Genomic DNA, 27,336 nt, shown 5'->3' with positions numbered 1-27,336 from the left:
GTTTGACTGCGCTCCGCTGTGTGTCCAGACTGTGCCGGGACGGCCCCGGCCCCGGGCCTGACGGACCAGCAGCTGATGCAGGTGGCCAAGCGCATGGGCAAGGAGTGGAAGATCGTGGCCATCTGCTACCTGGGCTTCAGGAAGCAGGACCTGGAGGAGATGGAGGCCGCGGAGGAGGACGTGACCATGCTGAAGTTCACCATGCTGGAGCGCTGGAGGAGACGGCAACCCAAGGGGAACGCGGGCATTCAGGAACTACACAAGAGTCTGAAGGACAACGACGACGTGCCTAACGAGGTCATCGCTGTGCTGGACGGTGGGTGACGTGATCTCCTGTGTTTCGGTGTGCATTCAGCAACTTAGTGTCGGCCCACATCCGGTACACCTGGATTCCACACAGCCCAGATCTGGGCCGACACTATGTTACTCTTTGGGCGGATGGTCAGAGCGACAGGCAGTGTTAATCATCCTTCCCTCGGGTCATTTTGACCTGGAAATTGGTTTTAAATTATTATTTTTTTATTGAGTGTTCATCGGAGAGGTCCAAGTCAAAACCTCAGGACTTTTGTCGCACTTGAACCACGAATACACAAAATTTTTTTAATGGATTCGAGTAGTTTTGTGGTTGAAATTTTTAAAAAAAAGTAACACATCTTTCCCTCACGGGTCAATTTGACCCCCATATGAATCAATGGAATGCGAGGAATTCCTCAGTACACATAGAAAAACCTATGCTCAAAATTCAAACCAAAAATGCTAAAACTTTACTAAAAAATTATTGTGTAATGTCTACATGTGGATATGAATGCATACTGAAGAACTGACTTTAGGACCCAGCGGAACAGCTCATTTGCTCCATGTAGAAATATAAGGCCATCTAGTTGATAGAGTCATGAAATATCATGTTTTTCCATTTTTCCACAAGAGGTCGGCAAAGACACCCAATGTAAGATATCTTGAGCTGAATTAAAAGGGTTATGCATGAAATTTTGTAATTTTGAATTTAAGTTGAAAGAATGTGAAGAATTTGCTTAAATTACTAAATGACTATTTATGAATTATTTATTGATTAAATCTAGTAATTTAAAGGTAAATAAAATAAAAAATTACAAAAAATAACTAACAAATTGAAAATATATTATCAAAATGAAATAAAATAAGCTTTCTGACAAAAAAAGAGAAGTATAACTGTAGGGCTTCGGGAGGGAAGGATGAGGGTGAAGGGTTTGGAGGCGTCTTTAGAGAGTTTCATATTCATATCACATCAACCAGCAGATAAAAATAGCACAGGGATGCAGAAGAGCGTTCTGGCCGTGTGCGGGAATCAAAGCCACTTCTACAAATGTGGCGTTCAGTCATGTGACGCCTGATGTTTTAGTAATCGCTATTCCTGTTTAAGGCAAGACACCACTGGCAAAAACAGCTTTTTCAGCCACTGGACAATTTAGATATTTTAGGCTTCTGTAACATGTCTTCTTTCAGATAACCATATTTAAGTGTTTATTTCATTGCAATTTATTATTTTTTGTCTATAGATTTCAATTACAATACAGACGCTGAGTTTCTAAAGTTAACATTAGTTAATGTATTAACTAACATGAACTAACAATGAGCAATACATTTGTTACTGTATTTATTAATATTTGTTAATGTTAGTTTATAAAAATACAGCTGTTCATTGTTCATGTTAGTTCACAGTGCATTAATAATGTATTAGTAAATGTTGAAATTAATATTAACTAAGCTTAATTAATGAAGCTTAGAAGTATTGTTCATTATTAGTTCATGTTAACTAATGTAGGTAACTAATATTAACTAATGAACTTGTTGTAAAGTGTTACACTTTTTTCCACAGAAACACTTACACACACCAAACTTTACAGATTTATTCCTCGCTATATTCTGAAGGTTTGCTCATATATCATTTCATAGAACATTTTATTCCCCAAAACATGGTGGAAATGTACTGTATTTTTCTCTGACTGTTGTCAGTATTTTCTATGTATGGAGGGAGAAAAAGAGAAATGAAAAATCCCCTCTGTAAAAACCTTTAACTCTTAACATGTCAGCAAAATCTAACATACTGGTAAATTTGACGTTATCCAGTTTTCAGATTTCTGCTCTGGAAATGTGTCTAAATTAGTGCATATTTAATAATTAGAAATGACCTCATTTGCATATTTTCAGTAAACTTGTAATACACAGTGGTTTTAATGCACTGATGAATCAACTGGGGAAGTATCTGACGTTATTCACAGTGTAGTCTTCCCTGAAACACACTCCTGCCTCTTCTGTGCTGCTTATAAACACGTTCAATGTCTTTGTAAAGTTTCTTGATTTGAAAAGCTTCTGTATCACCTTTGTATAAATGTCAGGAAACCTACACTGTAAACCCTAACGCTCAGAATAATGAATTGGTTTGAGTAGGGCAAACTTAAATTCATCACATGAGTTAAATCAACTGAACCTTAATTAGTTTTTAGACCTTTCTTTTTCTTTTGAGTCCACAGAACTGACACATTTGAAGTAATCTGAATTGTTTAATTGTTTTGAGTTTTATGAACTTGTTTCTTTTAATGTAGACCAACTTAAATCTAAACTGAAAATGGGCTTGGGTTTCAGTTGACATCATCATGGCGACGAGTGGAGCATGAGCTTCGTTTAAAGGCATAGCTCGGCCAAAGATGATATTAAACCCATGATTTACTCGCCCTCAAGCCGTTCGAGATGCATATGTCAATCATTTTTCAGACGAACACATTTTCAGTTATTTTAGAAAATGTCTTCGATCTGTCAGTGGTTATAATGTCAAGTTATGGGGTCCACCTCCTTCAAGTCCCAAAAATGTGCATGCATCCTTCACAAAAGTAATCCATCCGGCTCCAGGGGGATAAACCAAGGCCTTCTGAGGGAAATCCGTGTGGTTTTGGCGTAAAAAATATACATATTTAAAACTTTATAAATGAAAATAACTGGCTTCCGGCAACGATCGACGCGCGAGCGTAGGAAGGGTCGTGACGTAGAAGGAACGCTCAATATCCTCTTCTCTAATATCAATATCCTCCGACACGTTTAAATACACGTTTTTTTAAATCGCGGAAATCCTGAGTGGAGTTTTGCTCTGCTCTCTGGCTGCGCTGTCGTGTTCGTCATCCATCTCCCGTGAACGCGCGTCGACCGTTGCCGGAAGCCAGTTATTTTCATTTATAAAGTTTTAAATATGTATATTTTTTACGCCAAAACCACACGGATTTCCCTCAGAAGGCCTTGGTTTATCCCCCTGGAGCCGGGTGGATTACTTTTGTGAAGGATGCATGCACATGTTTGGGACTTGAAGGAGGTGGACCCCATAACTTGACATTATAACCACTGACAGATCGAAGACATTTTCTAAAATAACTGAAAATGTGTTCGTCTGAAAAATGATTGACATATGCATCTCGAACGGCTTGAGGGCGAGTAAATCATGGGTTTAATATAATCTTTGGCCGAGCTATGGCTTTAAACGAAGCTCATGCTCCACTCGTCGCCATGATGATGTCAACTGAAACCCAAGCCCATTTTTTGCCCAAGTCAGCATTTACTGAATTAGCTAGTTAAAGTTTGCCAAGTTTTCTCAACAAAAATATTTGTTGAGATTACATGATCATTTTAAGTTCAATGAATGAATTATCTTACATGAATATTTCAAGTTGATCAATAAAAATGTCTGAGTACAAAATAAAAATATGCAAGCTCTGCTTACTAAAACTTTACATTTCGTAACATAACATTTTTTGATCTAACTGATGACCTCAATTTTTTGTGTTTTTCCAACTTATCTGGGTTTACAGTGAAGTATTTGTTTCCTAATGTTTAAATGTGAATGTGTCTCTGTCTCATGGTTTTTCCAGAGATGCTACAGAAGCATTGATGTCGTTGGGTCCAGCGTTGGGTCTGTGGATCTCAGTGCCGTTGGGTCCAGCGTTGGGTCTGTGGATCTCAGTGCCGTTGGGTCCAGCGTTGGGTCTGTGGATCTCAGTGCCGTTGGGTCCAGCGTTGGGTCTGTGGATCTCGGTGCCGTTGGGTCCAGCGTTGGGTCTGTGGATCTCGGTCAGGAGTGTCCTACTGTCCTCTGAACCACTGGTGGGGAGCAATGGGGACGGAGATCTGAGCTCTGGTGAACCTGACCTCTCTGCATCTCTAAATGGTTTTATAAGCAGCTCTTTATTTCTCACAGTTGTATATTTTTTTAGATGTTGTACATATTTGAACGTGTCTTCCAAAGGATTGTACGTAGAACTCAGAGTTTGTCTGTGTTGAATTATGAGCTGTGATCATCTGCGTTAGTTTCTGATGTCTGGATCTCAGGTGCAGATATCATGGACCAATAATGACCAGTAATGTCATGATATTCATGCAGAACACACACTTGAACATGTGAAATCAAACAGGCTCCTTGGGTTTCTCTGTCGAATGAAATGCTTGTTGGTTAAACCTGTCACTCTTTCTCAGGGGAATCGCTTCATTTGCCTTGGGTGAGCTTTCTTTAGATGAATAAATCATCAATGAAAACACTAACAGTGGTTCGGTTGTTCATTTAAACAGTTATGACTCTGAAACTATACAGCTTTCTGTGTGTTCTTGACTTGAATAACTAGTTTTTATCCTCCGCATCCTTCAGTTACAGAAGTCCTTTGTGCTGTTGAGTTTGTCTTTAATCTGAACATTTACACAAAATCAATGTCTTCAATACTTTACTTGTGTTTAGGTATCATGCACACAAACATACAAAAGACATTTTTTGTTACACAAATATTTTAATAAATAGTTAATAAATAATGTATTACATGAATGTCAATAAATAATTTCTCAAAACAAATTCAATAAAAAACTTAAATATTGAGCATGGAGATATGAATATGTCATCTAGCTTATGAATATGAGTGTCATGCAGTATTCCGGTCGGATCGGTCATGTGAAGGCTGTAGTGAACGACATCACTTCCTGTGGTCTCCGGAGGCGATGTACGCGAGCGCGCGGTTCATGGTGACGGCGCGCACGTGGAAGCCCTTCAGTGTTTTACACAGCAACACACGGTTATCGAAGGACTCGCTGATCCACACCGACCACTGCCAGCAGAGAGAGAGTGTGTACAGGCCTTCGTTAACACACATGCATGTATTATATGTACAAGTCAACCCGCTACACGCCACCACACACGTGTGTAACACATTTTTCAATTGTAGGTTTTTAAAAAGGCATTTGATGTAATAAACTAAATGCAATGTAGTTTGTCAAAAATATGGATTTTTCGATACAGAAATATAAATCTCTGAAACGCTTCCAACACTCATTGTCCACAGGATAGATATACTGACAGCGAGTGACACACACACCCGCCTCCACTCACTCACTCGCTTCATTCGCTCCGGATCAATGTTGTTACTGGGCTTGATTTTCAGCGTGGGATTGTGTGTATTGTGCATCATTATACTTATAATAATAATAAATCATACTTTTACTCCCTCAAAGTGCGGCACATAAAGCCTCTCAGCACTGAGTTGAGTTGAGTTGAGTTCGCTGCTTATTGCGCTTAAACAGTCAAATACACACAAAATGATGTCAAAATGGCGGTCCTGGTGAGGACTCACGCTAACACAGTTATGTGTTCAGTGACAATAAACAGTTGAGAAAGAAAACGCATGTGTACCTGTGTATCGGATCTGTGCATTCGGTCTTAAAGTGACAGCAGCCTAATATTCCTGCTGCCAAATTATGAGATCATTTTAAAAATATCTATATGGCCGTTTTTCCCTCTGGTATTGGTCAAATTGTGTCCAGTGAAAACGCTGAGTGCACTAGTGTGAGTTACGAGGACACGAGACACTCACCTTTCTGTCAGCGCCGGCGCCGTCCACATTCAAGCACTTCAAAACAAGCAGAATTATGTCTGATTAGAGTCTGCAGCACACACACACACACACACACACATCTGTTACCGCTGAGATACACACACTGACTGAACCCTCAGGTGTGTTTGGACTGGAACACTAGCTTACTCAGCAAATGTTCCTCAAACAGCGCATTATTTCACAATACATGTTTGGAGCAGTGGTGTGATATGGCATTGATCGTGCACATTATTGTGTTGTATTAACGTTCAGACTTGACTGTGGCAGTGTCCGTGTGTTAGTGTCCGTGTGTTAGTGTCCGTGTGTTAGTGTCCGTGTGTTAGTGTCCGTGTGTTCGTGTGTTAGTGTCCGTGTGTTAGTGTCCGTGTGTCCGTGTGTTAGTGTTCGTGTGTTAGTGTGCTGGAGATTCTCACATGCATGAGGTCAGCGGTGGCCGTCATGACCGGACTCAGATCGCTCGCTGTGGTCTTGTAGTTGTTCAGCAGTCGCTGATAGTAGTGCAGATCACTGCTGATGTTCCTCAAACACTCCGCCTGAGAAGAAAACACCGGCGTTAGAGAGCCGGAGCGACCCGATGGGGATTACACACACACACACACACACACATATCATCACAGCAGACTCACCTCGCTGAAGGAGGAGTTCCTCTGGCTGGAGCAGGACATCACCTGCAATCAGAAGCGGTTATCAGCTTCAGTTAATGACTTACACACACGCGCACACACACACACGCACACACACCACACACACACACACACCACACGCACACACACACACACACCACACACACACACACACACAGGTGGGTGTGTGTGTGTAAATGCTCACCTCATCCGGGGCGTTGGGCTGACAGGCAGAGCCGGTCTGAGTGTGAGGAATCATCTGAGCCTCCAGATCAGTGCAGTTAAACCCGGCAAACAGATCCTGATGCTCCATCTTCCCCTCCTGCGCTCCACACACACACACAACACAGCAGAAGATCAGACACATTCACATCGTAACACACCAGTCGTGAACATGAACGATATTACGGTCTCTGTTCAAAAATAGTTCAAATAACTCATGTTCGCATATATTCCTCTACATGTCCTCGATCCTGTGTCTGTAAAATCCCTTGAACAAGCCGACAGAAAAACGTTTCCTAGTGACATCATGCTCTCAGTGACATCATCCTCTCAGTGACATCATTTTGGAGGGAAAACAGCAAAACAAACATCAGCGTTTTCAACAGAAACTGGGATGTGTGAAGTCTGCTAATGTGAAGAGTTCAGGAGATGATCTTCAAGTGATGTTGTCTGACTCTCTCTGTTCATGTTCCCGCCGGTGTGTGAACGACCGAGGTCTAGTTCTACTGTTGAGGAGCCTGAGCTTCACCACAACACATTTATTACATTTACATTCACAGACACCCACTAGACTCTGGAAAGCTTTTCTCCACGCTGAAGAACCGTTCTCGGCCCGTAAAGAACTGCTCAGTGATCCGCTCATAAACACAACAGATTTTCTCAAAGCCCTTATAATGCATATAAAGTATTCTTAATGCTGTAAATCCCCTTATAATGCAGTGTATAGTCTTATGAATAACTAACCACAGTTATGATACATGATAAGTCTATTCTATCTATTCATTGTACATGCGTTTAGAAAGTATAATGCATTAGAACACATGACAATCTGCAAATATTATAATGTGTTTTAACTTTGGTTACAATTATTTATGAAAAGATATAATGTATTGTAATCTACATATAAATACCATTTGTTATTTGTTTAAATTTGTTTAAATACCATTTGTTTAAATTTATTTGTTATAATTGTGATGATTATGGCTTACAGCTTATGAAAACCCCAACTTCAAAATTATAATATTGTGAAAAGGTTTTCATAAGCGGTCCATAATCATCAAAATTATGACAAATAAAGGCTTGAAATATCTCACTGTGCATGTAATGAGTCTATATAATATATTAGTTTCACCTTTTAAGTTGAGTTACTGAAATAAATGGACAGGTTAGATGGAGCTCGCTGTCACAGCCGTGAGGGACGTACCTTCTGCATGATGTGTGTGAGGCTGGACAGCAGAGATCTGGCCACGCTGCAGCACGGACACGACGAGTGTGTGTTCAGAGGAACCGGAGAACCCAGCGCAAGAGCCACGACTACACACAGCACAGCGCCTGCACACACACACACAGCTGTCAATCACAGAGTCCTCTAATGTCACTAATGTCCCTAACCATGTGAACCTTCAACAGTTCTGGCTTTATCTATCAGAGCTACTCACAGATCTGCATGTGTGTGTGTGTCGTCAGAGTGTGTGTTTTAGTGAGAGTGTGATGGCTTTATACTCACACATCTGCATGCATGTGTGTGTGTGTGTCGTCAGAGTGTGTGTTCTAGTAAGAGTGTGATGGCTTTATACTCACAGATCTGCATGTGTGTGTGTGTGTGTGTGTGTGTGCTTGTGTGTGTTGTCAGGTCAGAGTGTGTGTTCTAGTGAGAATCTGAGAGCTTTATACTCACAGATCTTCATGGTGTGTGTGTGTGTGTGTGCTTGTGTGTGTGTCGTCAGGTCAGAGTGTGTGTTCTAGTGAGAATGTGAGAGCTTTATACTCACAGATCTTCATGGTGTGTGTTGTCAGGTCAGAGTGTGTGTTCTAGTAAGAGTGTGATGGCTTTATACTCACAGATCTTCATGGTGTGTGTTGTCAGGTCAGAGTGTGTGTTCTAGTAAGAGTGTGATGGCTTTATACTCACAGATCTTCATGGTGTGTGTTGTCAGGTCAGAGTGTGTGTTCTAGTAAGAGTGTGATGGCTTTATACTCACAGATCTTCATGGTGTGTGTGTGTGTGTGTTGTCAGGTCAGAGTGTGTGTTCTAGTAAGAGTGTGATGGCTTTATACTCACAGATCTTCATGGTGTGTGTTGTCAGGTCAGAGTGTGTGTTCTAGTAAGAGTGTGATGGCTTTATACTCACAGATCTTCATGGTGTGTGTGTGTGTGTGTGTGTGTGCTTGTGTGTGTGTCGTCAGGTCAGAGTGTGTGTTCTAGTAAGAGTGTGATGGCTTTATACTCACAGATCTTCATGGTGTGTGTTGTCAGGTCAGAGTGTGTGTTCTAGTAAGAGTGTGATGGCTTTATACTCACAGATCTTCATGGTGTGTGTGTGTGTGTGTGTGTGTGCTTGTGTGTGTGTCGTCAGGTCAGAGTGTGTGTTCTAGTAAGAGTGTGATGGCTTTATACTCACAGATCTTCATGGTGTGTGTTGTCAGGTCAGAGTGTGTGTTCTAGTAAGAGTGTGAGAGCTTTATACTCACAGATGATGAGGGGAATCCCTCACTGATGCTCTCAATCAAAACCTCTGCTACACACACACACAGAGTTTTTCTTTTGGTTTGTTGTTGTGCTGAAACTGGAATACACACACATGCACGCATCATCACAGTGACCTCATCAAACATCAGCATTACACACTCCTGTTTTCACTTCATTCAAAAGTCACGACCACACATCCCACTACGCCTCATCAATACCTGTCCAGCTCTGTGTGTGTGTGTGTGTGATCATGTGGTTTAATGACTTGTGTCTTCTCTTCTTACTCTTCACACACACGTGTATTGTGGTGGTGAATTTATTGCTGTGTAATAACAGTCATATGCGGTCGCAAATAGAATATGATACATACATTTACTTGATCTGTGGGAGTTGACAAATTTCCAATGTCAAACGAGATTCATTTCCAAACGGCACATAATTCATAAGGTGGAGAAACGCCGCTTCTGAAATGACCTCACGTTTCTGGAAATGATGACACTGACACATGTTTGTGGAGGAAAAGAAATGTACAGTAAATCATATCTGAGCGGCTCAAAGCGTGATGTGAAAGCCAGTGTTTAATCGTGTTCATTAAAGTTAAAGTTCATTAGTTAACATTAGTTACATTAGTTAGCATGGACTAGTAATCAACTGCACTTACACAGCATTTATTCATCTTTGTTAATGTTCGACATTTACTAATACTTTATTACAATCCAGCTGTTCATTGTTCATGTCAAGATTTAAGTAAACTAACATTAACAAAGATGAATAAAAACTGTAACAAATGTATTGCTCATTGTTAGTTCATGTCAGTTAATACATAATAATAATGTTAACTAATGAACGTTATTGTAAAGTGTTACCAGTTAATCAGTTTTATTCCAAAGCATTAATCATAAATCATAAAGACGACCAGCACGCCACAGTCTATGAAACCAAGTTTTATTTTTCTTATTTTATACATATCTGTACATAAGCATCTCCCTCAAATAAAGAATCTGAATACAATAGAATGAAAATGATATTAACACACTTATTATTATTCAAATGACTCGTGTCAGAATCAACATTCACGAAATGTTGAAAACCAATCGGAGTGAACGTTACCAAAAGCTACAGGTCGACTACAAGGCAGGTGTGTGTTCCTCTTCACACCAGAGAGAGACGCCTTCTCTACACACTGTCCAGCCGACGCGTCTCCATGGTTACATGGCGGCTGCTTCAGAAGCGTCTCCACGGTTACATGGCGGCTGCTTCAGAAGCGTCTCCACAGTTACATGGCGGCTGCTTCAGAAGCGTCTCCACGGTTACATGGCGGCTGCTTCAGAAGCGTCTCCACGGTTACATGGCGGCTGCTTCAGAAGCGTCTCCACGGTTACATGGCGGCTGCTTCAGAAGCGTCTCCACGGTTACATGGCGGCTGCTTCAGAAGCGTCTCCACGGTTACATGGCGGCTGCTTCAGAAGCGTCTCCACGGTTACATGGCGGCTGCTTCAGAAGCGTCTCCACGGTTACATGGCGGCTGCTTCAGAAGCGTCTCCACGGTTACATGGCGGCTGCTTCAGAAGCGTCTCCACGGTTACATGGCGGCTGCTTCAGAAGCGTCTCCACGGTTACATGGCGGCTGCTTCAGAAGCGTCTCCACGGTTACATGGCGGCTGCTTCAGAAGCGTCTCCACGGTTACATGGCGGCTGCTTCAGAAGCGTCTCCACGGTTACATGGCGGCTGCTTCAGAAGCGTCTCCACGGTTACATGGCGGCTGCTTCAGAAGCGTCTCCACGGTTACATGGCGGCTGCTTCAGAAGCGTCTTCTCTCTTTTTCTTTTTAAAAACTTCAATTTCTCACAAGGCGCTTTTACACCATTGTATGCTTTGACGGTTATAATTTAGTGGCAACGGTAAGAGACTGTATGAGTGAGCGGAAGCCGAGCGCTGGTGTGTGTGGGACGTCCCGCTCGGGTCTCTGGGTCTTGTGAGGAACGTGTGTGTGTGTGTGTGTGTGTGTGTGTGTGTTATGATGAACCACAGAAGCAAAGGAAAGGTGTGTGATCTGATGGTGTGGATGGTCTTCATTTAGATGGCGTCTTCTCTGCCAGGTGTTTCTGCTGGCTCTGAGCGTGCCTGTGGACACACACACACACACACACACACACACACACACACATTGAGTTTTCATGTTTTGTGGGGATTCTCCATAGGTTCAATGGTTTTTATCCTGTACAAACTGTATATTCTGAAGTATATGTGGATATGTGGCAAGTATATTCACATTTGAAGTACTTGCATTAAATGATCAATGTGTATGTACACAGTTAACTTTACCACAAACTATAAGCATTCCCATCTCTAACCTCCAACCCAACCACACCTCAAACTCTCGAGCAGCACATGTGGGAATCTCCCAGAACGACATGAAGTTGAACAGTAAACACACAGTCTTGTGGGCATGCAATAGTACCGACTGAAATAACGTGTAAGCAGAAATCGTCCTTCACTACTGAAACTTTTACACAATCACTTTTCCAAGAATATAAAGTGCACTTGTTGCAGTTTCAGTCAGATCTCAGGCTCTGTTCACAGGCACTGGTGTTAAGAGGAGTTTTGGTGGATCGGATCACAAGTAGACGAGGGAGACACGTTCCCGTTTTAATCCTTCTCTTTTGTCCACTTCTGTCCTGATTTCATCAAGGGAAGGGTCTATGGGCTCATGTAATTTACACATGAACATGACGGTGACAACGGAAAAACACGTAGATCAGGGGTGCCCAATCCTGCTCCTGGCGATCGACTTTCCTGCACAGTTCATCTCCAGCCCTAATCAAACACACCTGCCTTTCATTTTCAAGTGATCCTGCCGTGCTCTGAAGACCTTAATTGGTTGCCCCAGGTGTGTTTGATTAGGGCTGGAGATGAACTGTGCAGGACAGTCGATCGCCAGGAGCAGGATTGGGCACCCCTGACGTAGAACATCAGCTTTAGTTTGTTTAAGAAAATAAACAAAACCCTAGGTATTTATTTTTAAACAGTCGCTAAATTAATGAAAATTCTAAACTCATCTAAAATTTGTTAAATCATCTAAATCGACAACATGCATGTTAGCTGCTGAAAGAGATGCTTCCAGATGTCATAGATCCTCTTCTTAATATCATTAATTAGTCTTTGTCATTCGGATGCGTAACAAAAACCTTTAAGCTAGCTATGATTAAACCGCTTGTTAAAAAAACGAACTTGATCCTACAGAATTAGTAAATTACAGGCCGATCTCTAATCTGCCATTTCTGTCAAAGATATTAGAAAAAGCAGTATCCTCACAACTGTGTTCCTTTCTTGAAAGAAATGATATCTGCGAGGATTTTCAGTCCGGATTTAGACCGTACCATAGTACCGAGACCGCTCTCGTTAGAGTCACAAATGATTTGCTCTTATCATCCGATCGTGGTTGTATCTCTCTATTAGTATTACTTGATCTTAGTGCTGCATTTGACACCATTGACCACAACATCCTTTTAAATAGACTCGAACATTATGTTGGCATTAGTGGAATTGCACTAGCATGGTTTAAATCATACTTATCTGACCGTTATCAGTTTGTAGCAGTAAATGAAGAGATGTCTTATCAATCACAAGTTCAGTATGGCGTACCACAAGGCTCAGTACTAGGACAGCTGCTGTTCACTCTGTATATGCTACCATTAGGAGATATCATTAGGAAACATGGAATCAGCTTTCACTGTTATGCCGACGATACTCAGCTGTATATTTCTTAAAAACCTAACGAAACCTACCAATTCACAAAATTAACGGAATGCATAGCTGATATAAAAAATGGATGACTAGTAATTTCCTACTACTTATTTCTGAAAAAAAATAATATATATATTCTTATTATTGGACATAAAACTTCCACACGTAATAACCTAGAGTACTGTCTAACACTTGATGGCTGCTCTGTTAAGTCTTCGTCGTCGGTTAGGAACCTGGGTGTGCTCTTTGATACCAATCTTTCATTTGAAAGTCACGTGTCTAGTATCTGTAAAACCGCTTTCTTCCATCTTAAAAATATATCTAAATTACGTCATATGCTCTCAATGACAAATGCGGAACAATTAGTTCATGCGTTTATGACCTCAAGGCTAGATTATTGTAATGCTCTACTGGGTGGTTGCCCTGCACGCTTAATAAACAAACTACAGCTGGTCCAAAACGCAGCAGCTCGAGTTCTTACCAGAACCAGGAAGTATGACCATATTAGCCCCGTTCTGTCAACACTGCATTGGCTGCCTATTAAACATCGTATACATTTTAAAATATTGCTGATCACTTACAAAGCATTAAATGGTTTAGCGCCGCAGTACTTGAGCGAGCTCTTAACGCATTATAGTCCTTCACGTCTACTGCGATCTCAAAACTCCGGCCAGTTAATAATACCTAAAATATCAAAATCGACTGCTGGCGGTAGATCCTTTTCCTATTTAGCACCAAAACTCTGGAACAGTCTTCCTACCATTGTCCGGGAAGCAGACACACTCTGTCAGTTCAAAGCTAGACTAAAAACACATCTCTTCGGCCTAGCATACACATAACACATTATAGACTTATATAATTAAATGTTAGGCTGCATAGATTAGGTCAGCCGGAACTGGGAACACTTCCCATAAATCCTGATGTACTCGTTACATCATAAGAAGAATCGCATCTACGCTAATTTTAGTGTCTCTGTTTATCCCAAGGTTTTCCCGCAGCCTGCCGTATCCAGGCCGTATCCAGATCAAAACAATCTATATTGTTAAAAGCGCTATATAAATGAAGGTGACTTGACTGTCTGAGGTCAGTAGACAGAGAGTAGACGGTCTTTAGTGGCTGTTTGAACACATTTGAGCACATGAGTGTTTGCATTACGAAAGCAATCGTTTACACCTGTATTTAATGTTGTTCACTTGTGATCTGATCGACCAAAACACATCTCAATACCAACATAGTACATACTACATTAAATATTAATTATAAATAAAACTACATAGTACATTAAAAATCCCAGGATGTCCTTCGAAAAAGAGTAGGGCTGTAACCCCGGCATCCTGGCCAAATTTGCCCCTTGGCCTCTGTCCACCATGGCCTCCTAATCATCCCCATATATACACTGATTGGCTTCATCACTGTCTCCTCTCCACCAGTAAGCTGGTGTGTGGTGAGCGTTCTGGCGCAATATGGCTGCCGTCACATCATCCAGGTGATGCTGCACATTGGTGGTGGTTGAGGAGATTCCCCCCTTCTATGTAAAGCGCTTTGAGGTCTCAGATAAAGCGCTATATAAATGTAACGAATTATTATTAATTATTATTATACCAATATCTCAGCAACATAGTTCGGCCCAGATCCGGCCCACATCATTACTCATGGATTCCACACAGCCCAGATGTGGGCCGGATCTGGGCCGACACTGTGAACAGGGCCTGGAGGACTTCCTGACGTGATGTTGATTGGATGAGTAAAGCATGAGCTGGTCACCTTGTGAAGTCCTCGATGTCCACTAACATGGCATCCTGCTCCATCTGAAGCTCGTCCCGCACCAGCAGCAGCTGCACCAGCTCCTCGTTCAGACCTGCACAACAACCACCCGTCAGTGTGTGTGTGTGTGTGTGTGTGTGTGTGTGTGAGTGTGTGTGTGTGTGTGTGTGTGTGTGTGTGTCTGTGTCTGTGTGTGTCGCACCAGCTCCTCGTTCAGACCTGCACAACAACCACCCGTCAGTGTGTGTGTGTGTGTGTGTGTGTGTGTCTGTGTGTGTCACACCAGCTCCTCGTTCAGACCTGCACAACAACCACCCGTCAGTGTGTGTGTGTGTGTGTGTGTGTGTGTGTGTGTGTGTCCCGCACCAGCTCCTCGTTCAGACCTGCACAACAACCACCCGTCAGTGTGTGTGTGTGTGAGTGTGTGTGTGTGTGTGTGTGTGTGTGTGTGTCCCGCACCAGCTCCTCGTTCAGACCTGCACAACAACCACCCGTCAGTGTGTGTGTGTGTGAGTGTGTGTGTGTGTGTGTGTGTGTGTGTCCCGCACCAGCTCCTCGTTCAGACCTGCACAACAACCACCCGTCAGTGTGTGTGTGTGTGTGTGTGTGTGTGTGTGTGTGTGTGTGTGTGTGTGTGTGTGTGTGTCCCGCACCAGCTCCTCGTTCAGACCTGCACAACAACCACCCGTCAGTGTGTGTGTGTGTGTGTGTGTGTGTGTGTGTGTGTCGCACCAGCTCCTCGTTCAGACCTGCACAACAACCACCCGTCAGTGTGTGTGTGTGAGTGTGTGTGTGTGTGTGTGTGTGTGTGTCCCGCACCAGCTCCTCGTTCAGACCTGCACAACAACCACCCGTCAGTGTGTGTGTGTGTGAGTGTGTGTGTGTCCCGCACCAGCTCCTCGTTCAGACCTGCACAACAACCACCCGTCAGTGTGTGTGTGTGTGAGTGTGTGTGTGTCCCGCACCAGCTCCTCGTTCAGACCTGCACAACAAGCACCCGTCAGTGTGTGTGTGAGTGTGTGTGTGTGTGTGTGTGTGTGTGTGTGTCTGTGTCCCGCACCAGCTCCTCGTTCAGACCTGCACAACAACCACCCGTCAGTGTGTGTGTGTGTGTGTGTGTGTGTGTCTGTGTGTGTCACACCAGCTCCTCGTTCAGACCTGCACAACAACCACCCGTCAGTGTGTGTGTGTGTGTGTGTGTGTGTGTGTCCCGCACCAGCTCCTCGTTCAGACCTGCACAACAACCACCCGTCAGTGTGTGTGTGAGTGTGTGTGTGTGTGTGTGTGTGTGTGTCTGTGTCCCGCACCAGCTCCTCGTTCAGACCTGCACAACAACCACCCGTCAGTGTGTGTGTGTGTGTGTGTGTGTGTGTGTGTGTCTGTGTGTGTCACACCAGCTCCTCGTTCAGACCTGCACAACAACCACCCGTCAGTGTGTGTGTGTGTGTGTGTGTGTGTGTGTGTGCCGCACCAGCTCCTCGTTCAGACCTGCACAACAACCACCCGTCAGTGTGTGTGTGTGTGTGTGTGTGTCCCGCACCAGCTCCTCGTTCAGACCTGCACAACAACCACCCGTCAGTGTGTGTGTGTGTGTGTGTGTGTGTGTGTGTGTCTGTGTCCCGCACCAGCTCCTCGTTCAGACCTGCACAACAACCACCCGTCAGTGTGTGTGTGTGTGTGTGTGTGTGTGTGTCCCGCACCAGCTCCTCGTTCAGACCTGCACAACAACCACCCGTCAGTGTGTGTGTGTGTGTGTCTGTGTGTGTGTGTGTGTGTGTCTGTGTGTCTGTGTGTCCCGCACCAGCTCCTCGTTCAGACCTGCACAACAACCACCCGTCAGTGTGTGTGTGTGTGTGTGTGTGTGTGTGTGTCTGTGTGTGTCGCACCAGCTCCTCGTTCAGACCTGCACAACAACCACCCGTCAGTGTGTGTGTGTGTGTGTGTGTGTGTGTGTGTGTGTCTGTCTGTGTGTGTCGCACCAGCTCCTCGTTCAGACCTGCACAACAACCACCCGTCAGTGTGTGTGTGTGTGTGTGTGTGTGTGTGTGTGTGTGTATTACCCTCGATCTGTGAGTGCAGGTCGTTGACGATGACCTGCAGCTGTCCAAGTGTCATGTCTCTGAGATCTGTGGGCTTCAAACTCCTCTTCATCAGACATTCACTGATGTGTGGCATGTGCGGAAGCTGGAAACACACACACACACACACACACACACACACACACACACACACACAGTGAATACAAGGACCCAACCAACAAACATTCCCAATAAGTTGTGAAAACATTATTTCAGAATATTCAAAACGTGAAAATATTTAAAAATGTATTTTTTGTCAGTTATATGAACATTCCATTTAATCATTATTAAAAAAATATGGAATGTTACTTTTGAATGTTTTCTGAACGTTCAAAAACAAGTAGTAAAATGTTTTTTGTCGGTTATTTGAACATTCCATTCCATTTATCATTATTCAAACTATATGTTCTCTGAACATTCCGAAACAAGTAGTAACATTTTTTCAAAACGTTACACGAACGTACAACTGAAATGTTTCAGAAAACAACTTTCCATGTCGTCTAAAATGTACAGTATGAAACATGTATTTGTGTTAACGTTTTGAGAACATTATTAAAGACCAGAAAACTTTGAATGAACATTCTACACTGGAATAACTGGTTTGTTCTTCATAACTCTGAGCGTTAGCTAAAGTTCTGTGAACGTTCCCCGTGGGATGTGGATATGAATGATGTGAGGGATGTTGGGCTGGACCGATGACCCCTGCTGAAGAGATAAGAGCGGTCAGTTCTTCACATTAGCATCATGATGACTCCACTGGTTCCAGAGAATCCCTGATCAGCGTGTGTGAAGGACATGATGGACACTGAAGAAACATCTTCACAGAAACTAAAGCAGGTTTTTTACATTACGAATACTAGTGTCACACATGGTAATTCTGCAGCAGCTCCAGGTAAAACACCATCTGAAAGTTCCCACGAGGACTCGCTTCAGACTGACACTTTTACTTTCACTTCATTACTTCACTTGCTTGTGCTTTTTCCTGCTAAAAATGTTTTTCCCCATTAAACCTGCGTGAGATAATAAAGAGCTGGACTGTTCAAAGATGTATGTAACATCAGCCAATTCCTCCCCAGATTAAGTTTAGGACCTTCACTAATCCTGCAGTGATCCAGACACCTGGAGATAAAGCACGAGGCAGTGTGTGAAGAGAGAGAGGGCTTGACCGCAGTGTGAACTGAAGAAACTGAACTCTGTTCCGCTAAAAAACACTGATATCTGTGGAGCGATGCAAGATCGGCTTCAGAAAATCCATCTATCCATCCATCCATCCGTCCATCCATCCATCCATCCATCACTGTATCTGTCCGTCCGTCCGTCCATCCATCCATCCATCCATCCATCCATCCATCCATCCATCCATCCATCACTGTATCCGTCCATCCATCCATCCATCCATCCATCCATCACTGTATCCGTCCGTCCGTCTATCAATCCATCCATCAATCCATCCATCCATCCATCCATCCATCCATCCATCCATCCATCACTGTATCCGTCCACCCGTCCATCCGTCCGTCCATCCATCCATCCATCCATCACTGTATCTGTCCGTCCGTCCATCCATCCATCCATCCATCACTGTATCCGTCCACCCGTCCGTCCGTCCGTCCATCCATCCATCCATCCATCCATCCATCCATCCATCACTGTATCCGTCCGTCCGTCCATCCATCCATCCATCACTATATCTGTCCGTCCGTCCGTCCGTCCATCCATCCATCCATCCATCCATCACTGTATCTGTCCGTCCGTCCGTCCGTCCATCCATCCATCCATCCATCACTGTATCTGTCCGTCCGTCCATCCATCCATCCATCCATCCATCCATCCATCCATCCATCCATCCATCCATCCATCACTGTATCCGTCCGTCCGTCCATCCATCCATCCATCACTGTATCTGTCCGTCCGTCCATCCATCAATCCATCCATCCATCCATCCATCCATCACTGTATCTGTCCGTCCGTCCGTCCGTTCATCCATCCATCCATCCATCCATCACTGTATCTGTCTGTCCGTCCATCCATCCATCCATCACTGTATCTGTCCGTCCGTCCGTCCATCCATCCATCCATCCATCACTGTATCTGTCCGTCCGTCCGTTCATCCATCCATCCATCCATCCATCACTGTATCTGTCCGTACGTCCGTCCGTCCGTCCATCCATCCATCCATCCATCCATCCATCCATCCATCACTGTATCCGTCCGTCCGTCCATCCATCCATCCATCACTATATCTGTCCGTCCGTCCGTCCGTCCATCCATCCATCCATCCATCCATCACTGTATCTGTCCGTCCGTCCGTCCGTCCATCCATCCATCCATCCATCACTGTATCTGTCCGTCCGTCCATCCATCCATCCATCCATCCATCCATCCATCCATCCATCCATCCATCCATCACTGTATCCGTCCGTCCGTCCATCCATCCATCCATCACTGTATCTGTCCGTCCGTCCATCCATCCATCCATCCATCCATCCATCCATCCATCACTGTATCTGTCCGTCCGTCCGTCCGTCCATCCATCCATCCATCACTGTATCCGTCCACCCGTCCATCCGTCCGTCCATCCATCCATCCATCCATCCATCCATCCATCCATCCATCCATCCGTCCATCCATCCACCCATCCATCACTGTATCTGTCCGTCCGTCCGTCCATCCATCCATCCATCCATCCCTGTATCCGTCCACCCGTCCGTCCATCCATCCGTCCGTCCGTCCATCCATCCATCCATCCATCCATCCATCCATCCATCCATCCATCCATCCATCCATCACTGTATCCGTCCGTCCGTCTATCCGTCCATCCATCACTGTATCTGTCCGTCCGTCCGTCCATCCATCCATCCATCCATCACTGTATCTGTCTGTCCGTCCGTCCGTTCATCCATCACTGTATCTGTCCGTCCGTCCGTCCATCCATCCATCCATCCATCACAGTATCTGTCCGTCCGTCCGTCCATCCATCCATCCATCCATCACTGTATCTGTCTGTCCGTCCATCCATCCATCCATCACTGTATCTGTCCGTCCGTCCGTCCATCCATCCATCCATCCATCACTGTATCTGTCCGTCCGTCCGTCCGTTCATCCATCCATCCATCCATCCATCACTGTATCTGTCCGTCCGTCCGTCCATCCATCCGTCCATCCATCACTGTATCTGTCCGTCCGTCCGTCCATCCATCCATCCATCCATCACTGTATCTGTCTGTCCGTCCATCCATCCATCCATCACTGTATCTGTCCGTCCGTCCGTCCATCCATCCATCCATCCATCACTGTATCTGTCCGTCCGTCCGTCCGTTCATCCATCCATCCATCCATCCATCACTGTATCTGTCCGTACGTCCGTCCGTCCATCCATCCATCCATCCATCCATCCATCCATCCATCCATCCATCCATCACTGTATCCGTCCGTCCGTCCATCCATCCATCCATCACTGTATCTGTCCGTCCGTCCGTCCGTCCATCCATCCATCCATCCATCCATCCATCCATCACTGTATCTGTCCGTCCGTCCGTCCGTCCATCCATCCATCCATCCATCCATCCATCCATCCATCCATCCATCACTGTATCTGTCCGTCCGTCCATCCATCCATCCATCCATCCATCACTGTATCCGTCCGTCCGTCCATCCATCCATCCATCACTGTATCTGTCCGTCCGTCCATCCATCCATCCATCCATCCATCCATCCATCACTGTATCTGTCCGTCCGTCCGTCCGTCCGTCCATCCATCCATCCATCCATCCATCACTGTATCTGTCCGTCTGTCCATCCATCCATCCATCCATCCATCCATCCATCACTGTATCCGTCCACCCGTCCGTCCGTCCGTCCATCCATCCATCCATCCATCCATCACTGTATCCGTCCGTCCATCCGTCCATCCATCCATCCATCACTGTATCCGTCCACCCGTCCGTCCGTCCATCCATCCATCCATCCGTCCATCCATCCATTCATCCATCCATCCATCCCTATCCATCCATCCATCCATCCATCACTGTATCCGTCCGTCCGTCCATCCATCCGTCCATCCATCCATCCATCCATCCATCCATCCATCCATCCATCCATCACTGTATCCGTCCACCCGTCCGTCCGTCCATCCATCCATCCAGACCCTATTGTCTTCTGTAGAGCTGCTTATCGCTGAAATGTAATATCTTTCATAACTGATGAATTTGGCAACATTAATACAGTTATTCTCCTGTTTATTACTGTGAAGCAACACTCTGTATTGTATAAAGCGCTAGAGAAATAAATGTGACTTGACTTAGGAAAGCCAAAAGTGCTTCATGAGCCTTCAGGACACTTTCAGTTTTTTCCAGTACAATGAACTGAATCTTTATTGTGTTTATTTCATCGATTGGTCCAGTGTGTTGGGATAAATGTACATCTGAAAAGCTTCAGTGGAGGTGTGTGTGATGGCGTGGTTCCTCCGCTGTCTTCACTCCAGCGTATACTTTAGTTTAGGAACATGAAGCCGCCAGATAGCGAGCACAAACACACAGCTGGAAAGTGTCATCTTTGCTCAGAGTCTGCGCCATTTCTCTCCACAAGTCATTTCAGACAAAATGGCGGATTCGGCGGATTATGATTGGTCAGATCACCTGTCAATCAAGCTCCCTGTGAAGGGTCAATTGCAAGTTTACATCTCGCAATTCGGACTTTATTTCTCAGAATTGTGAGATATAAAGTCCAATTCTAAAGAAAAAAAAAGACTGACTTTATATCTCGCAATTGCGACTTTATTTCATGCAATTCTGACTTTATAACACACAATTCTGACTTTATAACACACAATTCTGACTTTATATCATGCATTTGGGAGAAAAAAAGTCAGAATTGTGAGACGAAAAGTTGCAATTGACCGTTCGCAAAACCCCGCCCTCTAACGGTTCTCGTCCAATCCTAGCTCAGCAACTGTAACTAAGGAGAAGGACCTCCGTCAAACATTCCGATTTCAGCAAGATAGTGCAATGATGCGCCTATGGCAGTGAGGTCTGCACGGGCTTAAAACTTGCTGTATTTTATGATTGCTTGCAACTATTATTAAAAAAATAGGCTACATGTACAAACACCGTTTCACTACGGCACTGCGGCCCCTCATCAGTCAGCAAACAAGAGGAAAAAAGAGAAAAAGCACGGACTTACTAATTACGAAACTTTGATGTGGTTGAACAGGTACACAGTCACAAATTCCTCAGGAACTCAAAAATTAAACTTCAAAACAAAGTTTGCGCAGTTGCACAACTATTCACACAAATATATCCTTATCAGTAGTTTGAGTTATGAATGAAGAGAACGCATCGAGAGTTGATGGTTCAGCGCGTCCTCTGATTGCAGTGTTGTGACTGAAATAGCGCGCGCGGGAGCACATGCGCAAAACAGTTTTGTAAAATGATATATGATCAAATAAAAATGATTAATATATAATTTTACAAAACTGTTTTGTGCATGTGCTCCCGTGCGCTATTCTGTCTATATTTCTGTCGTGCACTGGAGGATATGTCTGGTGCATTACTCCAAAACCAATCACGTATGGATCTCAACCCAGCCATGGCTATGGTTCTCAATTGTTTGACGGGCGTAGTAACAATAACTAAGGGGCGTGGCTTTTGCGAACGGTCAATTGCCTTTTTTATTTTGTATTCTGTGGCAGAAACAAGCTTCCATATGAAGCGTCTGGTGTTATAGTTCACAGCATAACAAAAATCAGCATGAGAAGACGTCCATCCATGAGTTACATTCTCATGTATAACCACTGGAAGGATGCAGAGGCAGCATGTGGCAGACAGATGTGCACACAGACAGATGTGCACACAGACAGATGTGCACACAGACAGATGTGCACACAGACAGATGCACACAGACAGATGTGCACACAGACAGATGCACACAGACAGATGTGCACACAGACAGATGCACACAGACAGATGTGCACACAGACAGATGTGCACACAGACAGATGCACACAGACAGATGTGCACACAGACAGATGTGCACACAGACAGATGTGCACACAGACAGATGCACACAGACAGATGTGCACACAGACAGATGCACACAGACAGATGTGCACACAGACAGATGCACACAGACAGATGCACACAGACAGATGCACACAGACAGATGTGCACACAGACAGATGCACACAGACAGATGCACACAGACAGATGTGCACACAGACAGATGCACACAGACAGATGTGCACACAGACAGATGTGCACACAGACAGATGCACACAGACAGATGTGCACACAGACAGATGTGCACACAGACAGATGTGCACACAGACAGATGTGCACACAGACAGATGCACACAGACAGATGCACACAGACAGATGTGCACACAGACAGATGCACACAGACAGATGTGCACACAGACAGATGCACACAGACAGATGTGCACACAGACAGATGCACACAGACAGATGTGCACACAGACAGATGCACACAGACAGATGTGCACACAGACAGATGTGCACACAGACAGATGTGCACACAGACAGATGCACACAGACAGATGTGCACACAGACAGATGCACACAGACATATGTGCACACAGACAGATGTGCACACAGACAGATGTGCACACAGACAGATGCACACAGACAGATGTGCACACAGACAGATGCACACAGACAGATGTGCACACAGACAGATGCACACAGACAGATGTGCACACAGACAGATGTGCACACAGACAGATGCACACAGACATATGTGCACACAGACAGATGCACACAGACAGATGCACACAGACAGATGCGCACACAGACAGATGCACACACAGACAGATGTGCACACAGACAGATGTGCACACAGACAGATGTGCACACAGACAGATGCACACAGACAGATGCACACACAGACAGATGTGCACACAGACAGATGCACACACAGACATATGTGCACACAGACAGATGTGCACACAGACATATGTGCACACAGACAGATGTGCACACAGACAGATGCACACACAGACAGATGTGCACACAGACAGATGTGCACACAGACATATGTGCACACAGACAGATGCACACAGACAGATGCACACAGACAGATGTGCACACAGACAGATGTGCACACAGACAGATGCACACAGACAGATGTGCACACAGACAGATGCACACAGACAGATGTGCACACAGACAGATGTGCACACAGACAGATGCACACAGACAGATGCACACACAGACAGATGTGCACACAGACAGATGTGCACACAGACAGATGTGCACACAGACAGATGCGGACGGGTCGGCCCAGTGATCCAGAGGTGTTACACACACACGACAGAGTCATGTCGCTGGCTCACTGTAGCAGGTGTGTGATGCCCGGCTGCATGGAGGACATGATGAAGCCAGTGTGAGTGTGAGATGATCTAATCATGGGCTGCCCCTCTGACTGACCGCTGAGGAGAAACAGCATCACAAGCCTCGCTTCAAGAGTGTTTCCAAGGAATTTACACAGCCAGAGGTCAGTTCTGTTCTTACTACTGAACATGTGCAGTGTGTGTGTGTGTGTGTGTGTGTGTGTGTGTGTGTGTGTGAGAGGAGAGAACCCCTCGACTGAAGACGCTCGAGCTCGGCAAGAGGAAGTGTGTGCCAGCTGCTTCCTGCTCGTGTGTGTGTGTGTGTCACAGTTTCAGCTCAGAGGTGACAGACTCTCGGCAGTCTCTGGTGTCGCGTAGGCGTTCTCGGACAGTGACGCGTCGAGACGTCACTGTAGTGTCACCATTGCTGATTTAAAACCAGACCACCTAAAGCGTGTCACGATAACCACCCGACACCGCGGACTACCCAGAAGCCCCGAAACATGTCAATGCGATCGCACAGGGATGACGACAGGGAATTGCCACGAGTTATTAATATACTGCACTGTACTCTATACTGTACATACTTATAATCATGACCCAGTCGTGCTCGCAGAATTTCTTCAAATGACATGAATTTCACATTTACTGTCAAGATTGAAATAATGTTGGGTTTATGGTTTCCCTTGTGCAAAAGAAGAACACTTTAGGATGTTTTAGCATACTTCATTTGAGCCTGACCTTTCAAAGGCTTGAAGTAGGACTTACAATCCTCTTTATCTGTAATTTCATAATTACTTCTACTGTCTTTGAAATATGCTTAAAGTGATGAATGTACTGACAAGCATTTATGATAAACTAAAATATACTTCAATGTCATTAGTACTGAAACTTTTATATCATGCAATTCAATATTTGCAATTGCACATGTGCAATGATGAAAGTGAAATTTAGCACATGAATTACTTAAATATAAAATAGCACACTACAGTTAAATTATAATTAAGTATGTTAGTCAGTATCAAAATAAGTGCACTTCTTTAAAGCACAACACAAGATTATTAAAACATAATGTACATTAAAGTAAAACTTTACATTTTAAATTACAGTGTCGATTTTGAAGTGTACTAAGCGTTCAGGTATCCTGAAGAAACAGTCCTGATCTCTTGAAGTGACCTTTTATTTCATTAATACTATATTATCTGCAAGTGTGTTTAAAAATATACCTATAAATCTTATTAAAGCTATAAAATATACTTCTTAAGATTTGAAGTACACGCAGTGGTCACGTTCATCTAAGCATACTTGTTTTTCACAAGGGTTAGTCTTGATAAATAACTGTTGTGCTGACTGAGAAAAAGTTGGAGAAATGACAGAAGTCTTTCATAATCATTGACACTTTCTGTTTTCCAGCTCTCACACACACACACACACCGCTGGAGTTCCTGTCTGCACACCGCACGAGTCTCGTGACCCGAGAGCGCACGTACCAGGTCTGCCACCGGGGACTTCTTGCGGTTCTGCTTCTCCACCTGCACCTGCATCTTGGCCATGGGCTTGGCCATCGCGAGCGCCAGCTTGGCCTCGGCCTGCAGCTTCTTCTGCCGGCTCAGGAAGTCCATGTCCTCCAGAGACTCGCAGTCGTCCTCCGCGGTGTCTCTGTCCGAGTAGGACGAGCTCTGCTTGCTCTGAGGACAGAAGATAATGATCAGACACTTGTTCATCGGGCCAACCGCAGCACAAACTAGTCAAGAGTGACTTAACTCTTCCTAATGTCATACAACAGTATATTAACAGCATAACAAACTAAAGTTGTGTTGAAATATGAACATGAATGTGTGTGTGTGTGTGTGTGTGTGTGTGTGTTTACTTCAAGTTCAAGTTATGTTTATTTATAGAGCACATTTACTACCGGCTGACAATCGACCAAAGTGCTGTACAAAAATTGCAATAAAATATACATTAAAACAAACAATGATCACTTAGGATCAGTGAGTACAACATCCAATTACATATTAAAAGCTGAATAAACCAGATGAGTTTTCAGAGCAGATTTAAACTCAGATAAGGAGGAGGCCATTTTAATTTGGATTGGGAGTTTGTTCCGCTACTTCAAACGCTCTATTTCCCCTATTTTTCAAGCGGGTTCTGGGAATCTGAAGAAGGAATTTGTTTACCGATCTCAGCCCTCGCTTGGGGGTATATAAGTGAAGTAGGTCCGACAGGTATAATGGTGCAAGATTGTTTAGTGATTTGTAGACCAGCAATAGAATTTTGTATTCAATTCTATACTGAACCGGTGACCAATGTAGGGATCTCAGAAGGGGTGTAACATGCTCAAACTTTTTACATCCCTTCAGAAATCTCGCTGCTGCGCTTTGAACGACTTGTAGGCGTGAAATTTGAGTCTTAGCAACACCATAATATAGAGAGTTGCAATAGTCCAGCCTCGATGTTATGAAGGCATGGACAGCAACCTCTAAAGAGGCGTTAGAGAGAAAAGATTTAATTTTGGAGAGAGAGCGTAAATAGAAGAAGCTAGAGCCCACTACAGAGGCAATTTGCCTGTCAAATTTCAGACTATTATCAATCATCACACCTAGATTACGCACTTGGGATGAGGTACTCAGGTTTGAGATTTCTACATTTTGTGAGTTTTGTCTACTGGTTTCGGAGGGGCTAAAAACAATGGCTTCCGTTTTATCTGAATTTAAAAAAAGGAAATGTTTTGAGAGCCATGATTTTACGTCGATTTTACATGTGGATAAACAACTAAGAGCATGCTCATTATCAGAGGTCAGAGGCAGATAGATTTGCATATCATCAGCGTAGCAATGAAAAGAAACGTTGTGTTTCCTAAAGATAGATCCCAAGGGAAGCAGATAAAGAGAGAAAAGAGTAGGTGCAAGAACAGACCCCTGCGGTACACCACAGGTTAGCTTGCGCGATGATGAATTAGAGTTTCCTATTTTAACTGAAAAAGTTCTGTTGGTTAAAAAAGATTTGAACCACTTTAAGACCGTTCCTCCAAGTCCCACATAGGACTCCAACCGAGATATGAGAATTTCATGATCGACGGTGTCGAAGGCTGAGGACAGATCTAACATAACTAAAATAACAGAATCTCCCGAGTCAGTAGCCATTAAAATGTCATTTAGGACTTTAACAAGGGCCGTTTTCATACTATGCAAT

At 44.2% G+C, this 27,336-nt stretch overlaps 3 protein-coding genes across 8 annotated transcripts in view; 1 reads left to right on the top strand and 2 right to left on the bottom strand.

Annotated features, from left to right (window-relative positions):
- Positions 1 to 4,859, top strand: part of LOC306996406 (NACHT, LRR and PYD domains-containing protein 1a allele 5) — a 51,178-nt gene extending 46,319 nt beyond the window's left edge. For both annotated transcript variants that reach the window (XM_079608851.1, XM_079608850.1), the window contains exons 14-15: positions 29 to 316; positions 3,894 to 4,859. In XM_079608851.1, the coding sequence (XP_079464977.1) occupies positions 29 to 316; positions 3,894 to 3,913 (308 nt within the window). In that variant the 3' untranslated portion in view covers positions 3,914 to 4,859. The remainder of the gene's footprint in view (positions 1 to 28; positions 317 to 3,893) is intronic.
- A 112-nt stretch (positions 4,860 to 4,971) lies between these two features.
- Positions 4,972 to 10,009, bottom strand: il12a (interleukin 12a). Of its 2 annotated transcripts, none has more exons than XM_079608858.1 (7): positions 9,580 to 10,009; positions 7,944 to 8,071; positions 6,723 to 6,839; positions 6,521 to 6,562; positions 6,308 to 6,427; positions 5,874 to 5,909; positions 4,972 to 5,111 (listed from the first exon to the last, which is right to left on the bottom strand). In XM_079608858.1, exons 2-7 carry the CDS (start codon positions 7,950 to 7,952, stop codon positions 4,980 to 4,982), a joined length of 456 nt encoding a protein of 151 aa, XP_079464984.1. In that variant the 5' UTR covers positions 7,953 to 8,071; positions 9,580 to 10,009; the 3' UTR covers positions 4,972 to 4,979. The 2 variants fall into 2 exon arrangements, with proteins under 2 accessions (XP_079464984.1, XP_079464985.1); XM_079608859.1 differs by lacking the exon at positions 9,580 to 10,009 and adding an exon at positions 9,212 to 9,519.
- Positions 10,010 to 10,138: 129 nt separating this feature from the next.
- schip1 (schwannomin interacting protein 1) overlaps positions 10,139 to 27,336 on the bottom strand; it is a 60,791-nt gene continuing 43,593 nt past the window's right edge. For 2 of the 4 annotated variants that reach the window (XR_013797069.1, XR_013797070.1), the window contains 5 exons: positions 25,635 to 25,832; positions 16,782 to 16,905; positions 14,722 to 14,815; positions 10,668 to 11,334; positions 10,139 to 10,462 (listed from right to left, as the gene is read on the bottom strand). Coding sequence is in view for 2 of the 4 variants with exons in the window: in XM_079608856.1 (XP_079464982.1) it covers positions 11,283 to 11,334; positions 14,722 to 14,815; positions 16,782 to 16,905; positions 25,635 to 25,832 (468 nt within the window). In the remaining 2 variants the exon portion in view is untranslated. Of the gene's footprint in view, positions 11,335 to 14,721; positions 14,816 to 16,781; positions 16,906 to 25,634; positions 25,833 to 27,336 lie in introns of all 4 variants that reach the window. The other 2 variants (XM_079608856.1, XM_079608857.1) reach the window with 1 other exon arrangement.

Source organism: Phoxinus phoxinus, assembly GCF_949152265.1.
Source record: "Phoxinus phoxinus genome assembly, chromosome: 4".
Taxonomy (NCBI): Eukaryota; Metazoa; Chordata; class Actinopteri; order Cypriniformes; family Leuciscidae; genus Phoxinus; species Phoxinus phoxinus.
This window is presented reverse-complemented; position numbering and strand designations above follow the sequence as displayed.